General features: G+C 43.1%; 1 protein-coding gene across 1 annotated transcript in view; it reads right to left on the bottom strand.

Annotated features, from left to right (window-relative positions):
* Nucleotides 1–2,116: 2,116 nt before the first annotated feature.
* wwtr1 (WW domain containing transcription regulator 1) overlaps nucleotides 2,117–13,817 on the bottom strand; it is a 22,662-nt gene continuing 10,961 nt past the window's right edge. Inside the window, exons 2-7 of the mRNA XM_083648116.1 lie at nucleotides 12,766–12,932; nucleotides 12,034–12,216; nucleotides 9,796–9,890; nucleotides 7,926–8,053; nucleotides 7,580–7,695; nucleotides 2,117–6,087 (exon numbers count right to left, since the gene is read on the bottom strand). Of these exons, the coding sequence (XP_083504242.1) occupies nucleotides 5,900–6,087; nucleotides 7,580–7,695; nucleotides 7,926–8,053; nucleotides 9,796–9,890; nucleotides 12,034–12,216; nucleotides 12,766–12,932 (877 nt within the window). The 3' untranslated portion in view covers nucleotides 2,117–5,899. The remainder of the gene's footprint in view (nucleotides 6,088–7,579; nucleotides 7,696–7,925; nucleotides 8,054–9,795; nucleotides 9,891–12,033; nucleotides 12,217–12,765; nucleotides 12,933–13,817) is intronic.

Here is a 13,817-nt window from a genome sequence, read left to right as displayed (position 1 = left end):
CCATGTTGACCGGTGACATTGTCAGAATGACATAGAAACACTTTTTACCTGGGCACTTCAAACAGACTACCCAAAATAAGACACTGGAGTACTCATTCAGTCTGTACGTATAATATTGCAGTCGTTTATTGCCAGTGTTGGGAAAGTCACTTTCAAAATGTAATATACTACATATTACTAGTTATTCTCATTTGAAAGTAATGTTACTTTACAATATTACTTTCTGTGTAGAGTAACTCGTTACTTATTACACTACTTTTGCATTACTTTCACCAAAATAACAGCAGTAGCAGAATGACAGAATGACATCACCGCCCCGGAACCATCCCGAAAAATTATTTTAACCGTCTTGAAGTCAACCGTCAACCGTCCAAAATTCTAAATGTTATTCTTTTCCTTTGTTATTGTCATCTATAGTGGTTATTTGCATAAAAGCACCCAATTTGATTAGGAAATTATTGTATCTCTATTTAAATATGTGCTAAATGCTGTGATAAAAAATAAAAAAAGTAACTCAATTTGTAACTTGTTACTTGACAAAGTAACTGGTATAATATTACTGAAATCCTATTGGTAATAAGTTATATTACTGAGTTACTGCTAAAAGTAATATATTACATGTAATAAGTTACTTTAGTAATGAGTTGCCGCAACACTGTTTATTGCAGACTGCAATAAACAGTCAAAAGTGAATGAGTAGTAATAGTAATACGAGTAAATAGTAAAAGTTTTTCTACACTTTCCTTTACTGTTGAGCACCACGACCCTCTTATTCCAAACTTGGCTGAAGCATGTTGGACTTCACTGTTAGGATTGTCAGAATGAATGAAATACATTGTCAAAAATAAAACTACCTTTTAAACCTCTTCTACAAACTACCTTTTAAACCTCTTCTACTCCACCCTCCCTACCAGATACCCATTTTTGTCTTTTTTTAGGAGGGGACAGAAATGCAAGATACTTATTTAGTGTCACTCTGTTGTTGTACAAGTACACAGATGTGAAATCCTTATAGGGGCCTCCATTACAAGACATAGTGGAAGTAACCAAACAGTAATACATATATCATGTGCATATATAAGGCAAACAGTGAATAACAAAATTGAATAAAAATAAAATAGTACATTAGTCAGTAGAAGGTGCATCATTAGTTATGCCGATTGAACTATTTTTGACCAGTCGAGAATTGCAAAAACTGGTAAAAAGAAGACTCGTGACACTCTAGAAATCTTTATGTTGTGATGCAGTATCAATAACTTTTGAAAACTGGAGATTTATGCGATTTTGATGATTGGATGACGGGCACTATTTTCTGAAAATGGGTGATAAAAACCCACATCTTCAAAGGACCTGTCCTGGACATCCCATATATGTTCTGAACGTCCTAGGTCTCTAGTTTGTGGTTGTAACGTTTCATGAGGCTGTGAATCATTATCCTAGAGATCACAAGATCACATTTTATACAGTGAGGTCAAGTTTCTAAAAATGATCTCAATACAATAAAATGGCTACTATGTGGACTAACATCACACATGAATACAATTGGGCTCATTGAATCCATAGGAGTCTCAACTTTCCAGTCATACCAAATGTATGCAATTCCAAGACAGCCAAGGACCCCTTACAAGACAGAAAATATACCGGGGACCCCCTCATTCTGATTTCGGGCTAAGCTTAATCGTTTCCACGGTAACGTGTGACTTTTAAATTGATGGGTTTGTTAGATTAGAATGTAATCCATGAACCATTTTAGATTTAAAGCATAACATGTTTTCGTTGGAAGGTTTTGCAAAAAAAAAAAAAATCCTGAAAACTTTTTGCGTACCCCCTGGGGGTCCCCGGACCCCCATTTGAAAACCACTGGTTTAGGGACCCCAGTATGCAGGAATATCCAAATACGCAAAAAGAATATGTATAAAAACTGCATGGGATTAGCAAAAAGTGGGCATGTCTAGAACCCATTTTCATTCAGATATCTTGAGGTGAGAGGTCAAGGGACCTCTTAGTGTAAGTATGCAGCGTAGCCGTCATATCAATAAGGAGAAGAGACTGGAAATGAGAGAGAGGACAAGTGAGGAAACAACACAGAAGGCCACAGCAACAACATGTTTGGCTTTCATAACTAGTTTATTGTTTTTTTTAACAGGTTCCATCTTTCTGTTCAAAGCTTTCACAAAAAAGAATCACAACATAACTTGTAATAGAGTTATATAGGGCAAGCTGGCTTAACACAAAGCAATACTACTGGAGAGCAGGGCTTCTCAATGCTGGGTCGTGACCCAACAACAACCCAATTCAGAATGGCAAACCTGTTTTTCACACACACACACGCACATACACACACAGACACACACACATGCGCTCGCACACACACACACACAAATTGGCACTTTTACTCAGTTTGGGTCCCTACATAAAACATGTAGTGGGACCAAGAAGTATTACCCATTGATACCCGATGCAGCATTTGTGTGTGTATCCCTTTAAGACCGCGTCATACGCGGTTCACGGTCTTAAAGGGATACACACACAAATGAGGGATACACACACAAATGCTGCATCAGGTATCAATGGGTTAACATACTAGTCATGTAAGGAAGCCCCCCACCCCCCAAAAGAATCATAAAAAGGCCACACCTGTTCCAGGGAAACACGGGCATGTTTAAAGGCCAATTTGTCGCTCGACACTTTCAAAACAGTCTCTCGACAGATATGACGTCTTTAGCGAAAAAAGTGTCTGTCAAAACTTTTCTTTGGTGTCACGTACAGGGAGGAGAATGCGGTTATCTCGCGGACACGGCCATATTTTGTCACGCACTGTGATTGGCTAGAGACCGAGTTCCGTCAGTGTAGCACTGTGATTGGCTAGAGAGAGCATTCCGTCAGTTTAGCACTGGGATTGGCTATAGAGCTGCGTCAATGTAGCACTGTGATTGGCTAGAGAGAGAGTTCCGTCAGTCTAGCACTGTGATTGGCTAGAGAGAGAGTTCCATCAGTCTAGCACTGTGATTGGCTAGAGAGAGAGTTCCGTCAGTCTAGCACTGTGATTGGCTAGAGAGAGTTCCATCAGTGTAGCACTGTGATTGGCTAGAGAGTGAGTTGCATCAGTATAGCGGTGTCTGACAGCCAGTCTGCCCAGATGAGCAGCTTCCTCCCTGGGGAAAACAAGATGGTGGTGCTGGTGTGGGTGGAGAGGAGGAGCTGCTGTCTGTCAACACCGATGTGGGGAGATACAGACACGAGTGACTCATAAACCTAGTCTGACTCATGTGAGTCAAACTAGGTTTGACCAGGTGAGTCAGACTAGTTTGAGCAGGTAAAACAGGAGGTCGTGACACAATGGGCCAAGTGGGCGGGGCTACATAAGGTGAATAGCAAGACAAGTAAATGATTTGCTGCTGATGGATAATGTTGGGAATAGATTGGATGTCAGACTACTGCCCGTTTCTAGTCGTGCCTCCTTCAGGGAACCCTTTCATCGTGGGGACATTTATTCATCTCACTTTTCATACGAGCATGTACCGGTATTTGTCAATTGTGCTCATTTCAGAACATTTCAGGGGATCAGGCTGGAAAGCTTACATACATGTTTCAAAGTCATAGCAGGTTTGTTAAATTTGTTTATATTTCGCCTATGTAGTGCCTGTCAAGTATCCCCGCTGGTTAAGCGGAATTTAGCCCTGGTCTTCCACTAGTCTTCAATGCCAACACTCACTTTCTGATTAATTATGTGACTTAAAGCTCCACATTTCCATAAAAATGTCCATTAAAAGCGATCTGGTAAAAGATACTAACACAAGAAGAATACTACAGTATGTCTTGATAAATAAAATAAAAAATACCTCTAGTAAAGCAAACCTGCAACCTAATGCAACCTCTCTAGACTTCAGATTACAGAATAGGGGGAACACGCCTTGTGGTCCCCAAAGCTATCTCTACTATGTCTGCACCTTTGAAACCTATAGCATGCCGCTCAGTTGAAAACCAAAATGGCAAAAGGAAGAAAAATCTCTTCCATAGAAAATCGAGGCAAGTATTCTGCATTCTCTGGAGACGCATCTTCACTGAAAATCATTTGGACACAAATGCTGTTTCGTTGACAACGATGCAAGTCGGCGGTAGTTTTGCATTTGGGAAACCTAGGCGGCCACAGAACACTGTAATAAACCATATACCCTTTAAATTCTTGAATTTTACAATCACATAATACAGAATATTGTAGCAATGAGTATAAAAGAGTACAAAACACTTAAGTAGAGTCATTAACAAAAAAAATGGCTTGTTCACACAGTTACTGCACCCTAAACAATGTTCATTGTCTTTATAACCAATAATACAGGGTCAACAGTTTAAAGCTTGAGCGGATATATAAGTCTCAACAAGAGTTAACAGGAAATACATATTTGGTACAAAAACCTCAAGAGGAAGAAATGCTTTGATCTGCAAAGTTCTCATATGTCGAGGTGTATAGTGTTGGCCCGCTGAGGCCGACTAAACCTAAGTCTCTAACACCTGGTGAGCCCACAAAGAGAGTTCAAAGCGTGCTAAGGCGATTCCCCTTTGGCTGAGTGGCAAGTGTACGCAAGCACTATTTGTTCCGTTTGAACAGGGAGGTTTGTGTGAGGTTTCCCTAGTTTTTACAATAAAATCCACTAGGTGGAGCCAACACAGAAAGGCCATTTTAACTTAAGGAGCATGGTGGGTAGAGGCAGCAGGAAACAAGGGCCAAATGTAGTGATAATACGTGTGAAAGCTGCTGTCTGGCCTCTTCACAACAGAGCCAAGACACACAGCATTTCCAGCTTATGCTATGAGCTCTAGTTTGTTAGCCCTTCTCTGAAACCAAGAAGCATTAATGTAACAATGTCCTCCATCACATCATCACCACCACCACCATCACCATCACCATGACAACACACATCATCATCATCACCATGACAACTAGGGCTGTGAATCTTCACTGGCCTCACGATTCGATTCGATTACGATTCAGAGGGCTACGATTCGATTGCATCTCGATGCATCTTAAATCGATGCATCACTTTTTTCCGCAATACATGATTTATTTTTTCTCACTTTCTTTTTGCTCACTGTGTGGCTACTTTTAAAATAAAAGTGCATTTGGAATTGCATTGTATTATGAACCATAATTCAAATAAACAACTGCATGCACTTCCATTCTATTTTATTTCATTATTTAAAAAAAATGTATTTCATTATAAAAAAATATATATATATATATATATTTTTTTTTATTTTAATAATCCATTTTTGATATTTGTGAATCGATGCAGAATCGTGCACGTCTGCATCGCGATGCATCTTATAATCGATTATTTTTGACACCCCTAATGACAACACACATCATCATCATCACCATGACAACACACAAGAAATAATCCATCCCAGAATCACCAGTTCCTCAGATAACATGGCTGCTGTCCATATAGCGTCTGTCCACTGCTGCCTGGAGCACTCAGAAAGAAAGAAAGAAAAAAACGCTATATGGACACACCGCCTAACTGTCTAATATCCAGTGCCATCCTGTGTCATGCCTGTCCACACCTAACTTGACTCCACCCCTTCACCTGACTCCACCCCCTTCAGACATCCTCTGCCGAGCAAACATACAACTAATGAGTGATGAGACCAGAAAAAGGCAGCAATGCTCAATGCTGCAGGTGTGTGTGTGTGTGGAGATATGATAATATTTATGCATCTGTGTAGAGTACGTACGGTGTATGTGTGTGTGTGTGTACTGTACTCTACGTGTGTGTGTGTGCGTGTGTGTGTGGATATGATAATATTTATGGGTCTGTGTGGAGTACATTTGGCGTGTGTGTGTGTGTACTGTACTGTACGTGTGTGTGTGTGTGTGTGTGTGTGTGTGTGTGTGTGTCTATAGCCAGGTGAGGAAAGGCTCGGTCTTGCTGAGGACTGACTCTACATCGTTGAGGATGGGTATGAGGTCGGACCCCTCCAGAGTTCCCAGGTCAACGTTGGTTCCTGGAAGTGAATCCAGGAAATCCGGGAAGCGGCTGGACTGTCCAGCGGGCATGCTCAGACTGCCCTGCACCTGGGAGTCAGCTGAAGAAAGAGCAGAAGGGCTTAAATAGTGAATCAGAAATAGTGGACTATTTAGTGTGTCGCCATTGTTTTTGTTATTATAGTGTCCTAATTCTCAACTGTTAATTTGATTCACTATTTAGTCTACTATAAAATACCCAAAATGCACAGCGATTTCTAGTGAACAGCGAATGTACCCTACATTTTCACTGGTATATCACAATGCAATGCGGCCGTCTTTACCGAAGGAGAAGAACGTTTTTAAAAAACAAGATGGCGGGAGCAGGAGAATTAAGGGCTGCCAGTACTAATTTCGTTGATAAATGTAAGTAATAGCTGCCTTTTCTGTATTTAACACGTGAGTAGCCTTGCTTGTGTACGTTGTTGTAAAGCCCAGTAAGTGCCATTACGTGATACATACATTACATTACATTACATACTACTACATTACGTGATACTGGGCGTGGATTGCTTGCATCACTCGACTACCCGGCACATCTGGTGATGCAGTGATCTTCAGAAATAAAATCTGTGTAGTGTCCAAAACTCATTTGATCGTTCCCCATATAGTTCACAATATGATAAACACTACATATAGTTCACTATTATGATCAACACTACATATAGTTCACTATTATGATAAACACTACATATAGTGAACCGGCTATAGAGAGCAGTGCAGAAGGGGTTAACTAGTAACCTTCAACTACTGCAAAGCGATAGAGAGCAGTGCAGAAGGGGTTAAACGCTAACTTTCCTAGAGAGCAATGTGTGTGCTAACAGACCTGTATCCATCTCCTCCATGTAACTTTCCTAGAGAGCAATGTGTGTGCTAACAGACCTGTATCCATCTCCTCCATGTAACTTTCCTAGAGAGCAATGTGTGTGCTAACAGAGCTGTATCCATCTCCTCCATGTAACTTTCCTAGAGAGCAATGTGTGTGCTAACAGACCTGTATCCATCTCCTCCATGTAACTTTCCTAGAGAGCAATGTGTGTGCTAACATACCTGTATCCATGTCCTCCATGTAACTTTCCTAGAGAGCAATGTGTGTGCTAACAGTCCTGTATCCATCTCCTCCATGTAACTTTCCTAGAGGGCAATGTGTGTGCTAACAGACCTGTATCCATCTCCTCCATGTAACTTTCCTAGAAAGCAATGTGTGTGCTAACATACCTGTATCCATCTCCTCCATGTAACTTTCCTAGAGAGCAATGTGTGTGCTAACAGTCCTGTATCCATCTCCTCCATGTAACTTTCCTAGAGAGCAATGTGTGTGCTAACAGTCCTGTATCCATCTCCTCCATGTAACTTTCCTAGAGGGCAATGTGTGTGCTAACAGTCCTGTATCCATCTCCTCCATGTAACTTTCCTAGAGGGCAATGTGTGTGCTAACAGACCTGTATCCATCTCCTCCATGTAACTTTCCTAGAGGGCAATGTGTGTGCTAACAGTCCTGTATCCATCTCCTCCATGTAACTTTCCTAGAGAGCAATGTGTGTGCTAACAGACCTGTATCCATCTCCTCCATGTTATTGAGGAAGTCTTCAGGTGTGGTCGGAATACTGTAACAACCCAACCCCAGTCCACTGTCAGTGCTCTGCTCTCTGGAGTGGTGGAAATGAGTACTGCGTGTTTGGAGAGAGAGGGGAGAGAGACACTTCAGACATCTGTACCCATCAGACACTTACACATTTTGGTGCCGACTGCCCACAACAACTGCAGACTAGAGTCAACAAAGACAGACTGCACCCAACTGGAAATCCTGTGTCAAACCAGGCAAAATATCTTGTGGTGTGTAAACTAGCTATTAGATTCAATCAGTCCAAACATGACTGGTATGTCGTTCCATTGTTACCTGTTGAGGAAGGGGTCTGACCCACTGGTGGCCATGTTGTTGCTGTTGTTCTGACTAGCCCCAGCAGGTGGTAGTGATGAGGCTAAACTGTCTGCTTCCATAGGGATCTGACCACATAGCGCCACCTCCTGAGGAGAACAGTGGATGACAGCAGGGGAGAGGAGAGCCAAAAAGAAGAAGAAAGAAAAAAAATCATCACGTTTAACATTAAAAAAATCTAATAATAACAGAAACTCCTGTCAATATGTGAGTGTTTAAATGCAATCAGGGCCGCTGGAAGTCATTTTAAGCAGGGGGTGCTGGGAAAAAAATTTGGAAGTTTTTTTTTTTTTTACATTTTTTTGCCATATTTAGAGGAATATCTCATTATAAATTAACATTAGGATACTGTTGTGATGTAATTATTCAGTATTTTCTCCTTTTCTCACTCATTCAGAGCAAAGAGGGAGATATATAGCATGATGATAATGCTCTATATCTCCCTATTTGCTCTGAATACACCAGTTAACATGACACAGACTTAACATGATAGAAATATTATCAGCAAACTTAATGACTAGACTAATTATTCTGATCTGAATGGCATATATCAAGAAACATTGACTCCTCTCTTTGCTGTATAGTGGGAGGTGCATTTTTGAGTAGGCTATTAAAATAGCATGTCAAGTTCACATTTCTTTATTGCCAGATTAAACAATTCGTATTGGTTGTTGGTTGGTTCAACACAACATGTGCGTGCATGCGCGCTTCTTCTTCTTCTCTAGCCTACAAGCATGTAACTTCCTTGATTGTTATTGTTGATAATTCTATTTAAATAGGCTACATTTTCATTTCCCGAAACATTCTTAAACAAGAAAGGAACATAGTGCACTGCAAAATATTTTTAATTACATTTGTAAAAAAAAAAGAAATTGTTGGGGGGGGGGGGGGAATCTTCCCGCTACTTCCCGCGGCGCTGAATGCAATTGTGTTTTTGCATCGTCCACAAGTGTATCGATGTGATACACATATTATGTGCATCACATTGATACACGTGTCGTGTGTTACACGTGTGTATCATATCGATACACGTGTATGATGTATGTGTATATGTGTGTATGTGTATCGATGTATCGACGTGTAAAGCTGTGTTCACACCGAGATATTTATTTTTCTCTCTGTCACTCGATTCAACCCTTTGGAATCGCTCTGTCGCTCTGTTTAAATCGCTCATCAACAGGCACAATAATTGACGGACATCTGGGGGCTATAACGTTAGGCAATGTCATGATATTTGTCCACTACGAGCCACCGTAGTTGTTTACAAGCCTATCAGCGTGCTCCTAATGCGAGCTCTATACCGGGAGTACAGACTTCACTTCAGCTGTCAGCCTGTCAATCAGCTGTCAATGCAGTTTGTTGCCACACAATAAACCAGCGGTTTGTTCCAAGCCAGTGTGATCCTTGACTCACTCTCACACGGCAGCCAATCAGCGTTGAACAGCGAGCGACTGATGCCAGGGTAATTTCGCTCGAGTTGGGATATTTCATCTCGGGCGACGAGTGAATTTTCTCCCTATCGCTCTGTCTCTGTCGCTCGGACGCCGAGCGATTTTTCTCCCGGGCGAATATACGCTCAATCGCTCGTTTGCATTGACTTTGTATGTAAACTCGATGCCAGCGAAAAACTTTAATAGGTCGGTGTGAACGCAGCTTTACACATGTGTATCGATGTGATACCACATGTGTAACACACTACACACGTGTATCCATGTGATATACACGTGTATCCATGTGATATACACGTGTGTATCAGGTGATGTATGTTCCTGTAAATTGTTATTTTGTGTGTGTGTGTGTGCGTGCGCGTGCGTGAGAAAGAGACAGTCACCTGTCTCATAAGCTCTTCCTGTCGTCTCTGGATCCTCTCTCTCTCCATCTGGATCCTTTGGAGTCTCATCTTCTGCTGTTGGGTGACACCAACACCTGAGAGCACAAACCAAGCAGGGCTTAGAAACGTGCTGCTGGCTAAAGGGCGAGACACACCAAGAGCACGTCAAATGACTGCCCCACCGTCGCCTTCTTCTGAGCCTGAGACGTTTGCCTACCATTTCACTCACCACTTAAACGGTTTCGTAATATCGGCATTTCTAATTTCTAATGGTTTTTAACCAAACTAAATTCTCCCACGTCACCCCCCCTCCTCTGAGACCTCCACTGGCTCCGCATCCTGTCACGTATCAAATTCAAGACCCTGGTCCTTGCCTACAGAGCTGTCCACTCAACAGCCCCCCCAATACCTTCAACGCATGGTCAAGTTCCAAACCTCTCACCGCTCCCTCCGCCCCTCCACTAGCGTAGGCCGTCTCCCCCCCCCCCCCCCCTTGCTTCGTGGGCTCAAAGGTCGCTCACAATCAAGACTTTTTTCTTGCCTCGCCCCCAAATGGTGGAATGAGCTGAGCTCCCCCCCATTGTCAGGACGGCAGAGTCACTCCCTATTTTCCGCAATCGGCTAAAAACAAAAAAATTTCTCTCCACTTTACTCCCCCCCCCCCCCCCCCCCCTAACCCTACCTTCTTCCTCCCTTATTTGCTGCTCATGGACTTGTTGTAATAATGGTCACCAACCTTGCTGATTCTTGCACTTTTTACTGTCGTTTTTACCTTGTGTGGCAACAATGTTCACCTTGTTTGTATTTATTATCTTTATTACTATTGCTGGCTACAATGTCTGTTTACCTGATTCTATGCTTTTATTCCTCTGTACGTCGCTTTGGAGAAAGGCGTCTGCTAAATGAAATAAAGTAAAGTAGAATATATGCAAATGGTACTGGTGTCATCAGCCCTTGCCTGGTCTTTTGCTTGTGGAAGAGATGAAAAATAAGGAGAAACCGCACTAAATAAATTGGACCGGCTGATATACAGCCACAGGCTCAATGGACCTGACCAAAGGCACGTCGTCGTGAAGTTGAGAAGAAGCTGCTGATGTGCAGCAGAGATGAGAACTTAGAGGATTTGCTTCATGGTGGAAAAGGACCTGATGCAGATAAACTGGACTGTGACTGATTTCGTGAGCTACTGAACTACATTGAGAAGCAGGCTGTCGTTAATGATTAACCCATTAATTGCCCGTTAAGGTGTTTAATTCACGCTTAACCCATTGATACCTGATGCATTTGTGTGTGTATCCCTTTAAGACCGCGAACCGCGTTAAGGGTTAAGGAAAATGCATGAAATGTCCATCCCTACGGTGCGCTGGAGATAGATGAGCCGTACCAAAACCGGAAACAGTCAAGCCCAAGCGTGACGTCAGTCGTCGTCAGTTCATCCTAGTATATATAGGGAGGGTTCCACGTCACTGCCCACTCTGGCGGATCATAGCAGCAGTTGGCATCACGGCTGTTCATTCCCCCTGAAACCATCCTCTGAAGCTGTCATTTCACCCCACCCACCTGTCCAGTCCACCACCAACGAGTCTGGACTCCTGGAGAATCCCCCACGGGGGCGAGGGGGATTCTCTATCCTAGTCCATACAGAGGCCCTCCTCTCGCCTCAAGAGGAGCGCATCCTTATAATGGAGTCATACGCCAAAGTACTTGCAATGCACGCCATTTGCTAAATAAAGTCTCTTGTTAAACCTTACTGACCGGTCTCTCATGATTGACTTGGTTTTAGATGCTTCTCTATTAGGGGTGCACAGATCGATCGGCACGCAATCTGTATCGGCCGATTTTGACCTCAAATATGCGATCGGCTGATTGCCGATATTTCTTTATATAAATCTTTTTTTTTTTTTTTTTTTTTTTAAAGCCCTATCACTAATCAGGCTTTCCAACGATATAAAATACAATACCAATTGGTATTATTAAAGGGGAGAAATAATCGACCGAAATAACGTTTCCAAACTTTTTTTGAGGAGTTTATATATCGGTGATCGGTAATCGGTGATCGGTCGGGCAGATATTTCCAATAGGCGATCGGCAATCGGTGATCGGTGGCAAAAAACGTGATCAGTGCACCCCTATTCTCTATGTATGAGAGCTCACTAAGACAAATCCCAATCAACTCTGCTGACACGGCCAATGAATATTTCATATTTCATATACAAGGCTCTGATTCAATCGAATTACCTTGAACACCGCTAACCCCAGTGACTCCACTAGCTCCAGCGCCCAGGGGTCCACCCACAGCCCTCATGCCCGGGGCAGAGCTGTGCTGCTGGGCACGAGCCAGGCTCTGAGCTGGGGCCTGCATCTGCTGCTGGTGGTGATGGTGCTGTTGTTGTTGAAGTTGTCGGTGCTGTTGCTGCATCACTAGAAGGACAGAGAAGGGGAAGTGGGGGGGGGGGGTTCATTGACCGATCGAAAATTAATTGTCAATGACTTTTATAATCGATTAATCGTTTAGACAAATTTTTAACCAAAGAAATCTTGTTCCAGCTTCTTAAATGTGAATATTTTGTAGGTTCTTTAGTCTTCGATGACAGTAAACTGATTATCTTTTGGTTGTGGACTGTTAGTCATTTGAGGATGACATCTTGGCCTTTGGGGAAAAAGAGATCCACATTTTCACACAAAAAAGAAAGAAAAAAGATGTGAATCAGATTTAAATCCACATATGAAAGTGGCCCAGGTCAGATTAGAAAAACATCAGATTCTGTGTGATTTGTACTGTTCACTGTCAACAAACCTGAGTCACTTGGGGGAGGTGGGTGGGTGGATCAGATTTGGGCCACTTTTGCCTGCAGTGTAAACATAGCTATAGTGACTTGACTACAACACTGGTGTGTGTGTGTGTGTGTGTGTGTGCGTGCGTGCGCGTGCGTGCGTGTGTGTGTGTGTGTGTGCAAACACAAAACTCACCCATGCTGGGCTGAGCTGGGGCCATGCAGCTCTGAGCCTGGCTGTGTGGCTGTGTGTGACAGTGTGTTTGTGACAGCGCGGGGGCGTTGTGGCGGAGGGACATGGACGTCATGTTGGGAGCCATGGACTTCCTGGGGTCCACCCATGTTGTGATCTTCTCTATGTGACTGGAGAGGAGACAGAGAGGCTTTGTTATTGCAGTAACACATGAAGGGCAGTTTAGAGTACAGCCATTCATGATTTTCGCTCATAAAAAGTAGAAACACTTGACATTCTTTTGTGTCAGCCAGGCTCCTCCTGTACTGAGTGAGAAGCTTGCTATAATGTGAGAACATCCACCAGGGGCAGGGAGGTGTAGAACATTGCAGAGTGGGGCCCAAGTTGCCATCTTCTCCTCCCTCAAAGCCCACCACTCAGCAGCGCTGACTTCATCTCTCCTGGTTTGCCTCCTATCTCTCTAACCGCTCATACCAGGTTCTATGGCGAGGATCCCTATCCAGACCCTGCACTCTTAGCACTGGTGTACCGCAGGGCTCAGTCCTGGGCCCCTTGCTATTCCTTCTCTATATCAGATCTCTTGGCCATGTGATCTCATCTCATGGCTTCTCTTATCACACTGCTATGCCGACGACACTCAGCTCTACCTCTCCTCCCGCCCTCAGACACCCACATCGAGGCACGTATCGCGGCACGTATCGCTGCATGCCTCAAAGACATCGGTGCCTGGACAATCAGCTGGCATGGGGCTGAGTAGCCTACAGCATATAATGAGTTTTACATTTTGGGTGATTGGGTGAACTATTCCTTTAATGAATGAGACGCATGTCAAAGCTGCCGTGTGTGTTGGCCAGTTCAATTCAAACAGTCTTCAAACAAAGCAGGAAAACCTTCATGATCTGAGACTCAACACACACACACACACACACACACAGAGCAGCTGCTGCTGCAACGCATTATGGGTGGCTGCTCTTCTTACCAGCTACAACAACTGCTTGTGTGTCTGTGTGTGTTGCAGTGCTAAAGTTAGATATCCTGGCAACAGCTGCTGAGCT

This window comes from Poromitra crassiceps (assembly GCF_964638095.1).
Source record: "Poromitra crassiceps genome assembly, chromosome: 12".
NCBI classification, from domain to species: Eukaryota; Metazoa; Chordata; class Actinopteri; order Beryciformes; family Melamphaidae; genus Poromitra; species Poromitra crassiceps.
The sequence above is the reverse complement of the archived record's forward strand: the minus strand, read 5'-3'. Positions and strand labels throughout refer to the sequence as shown.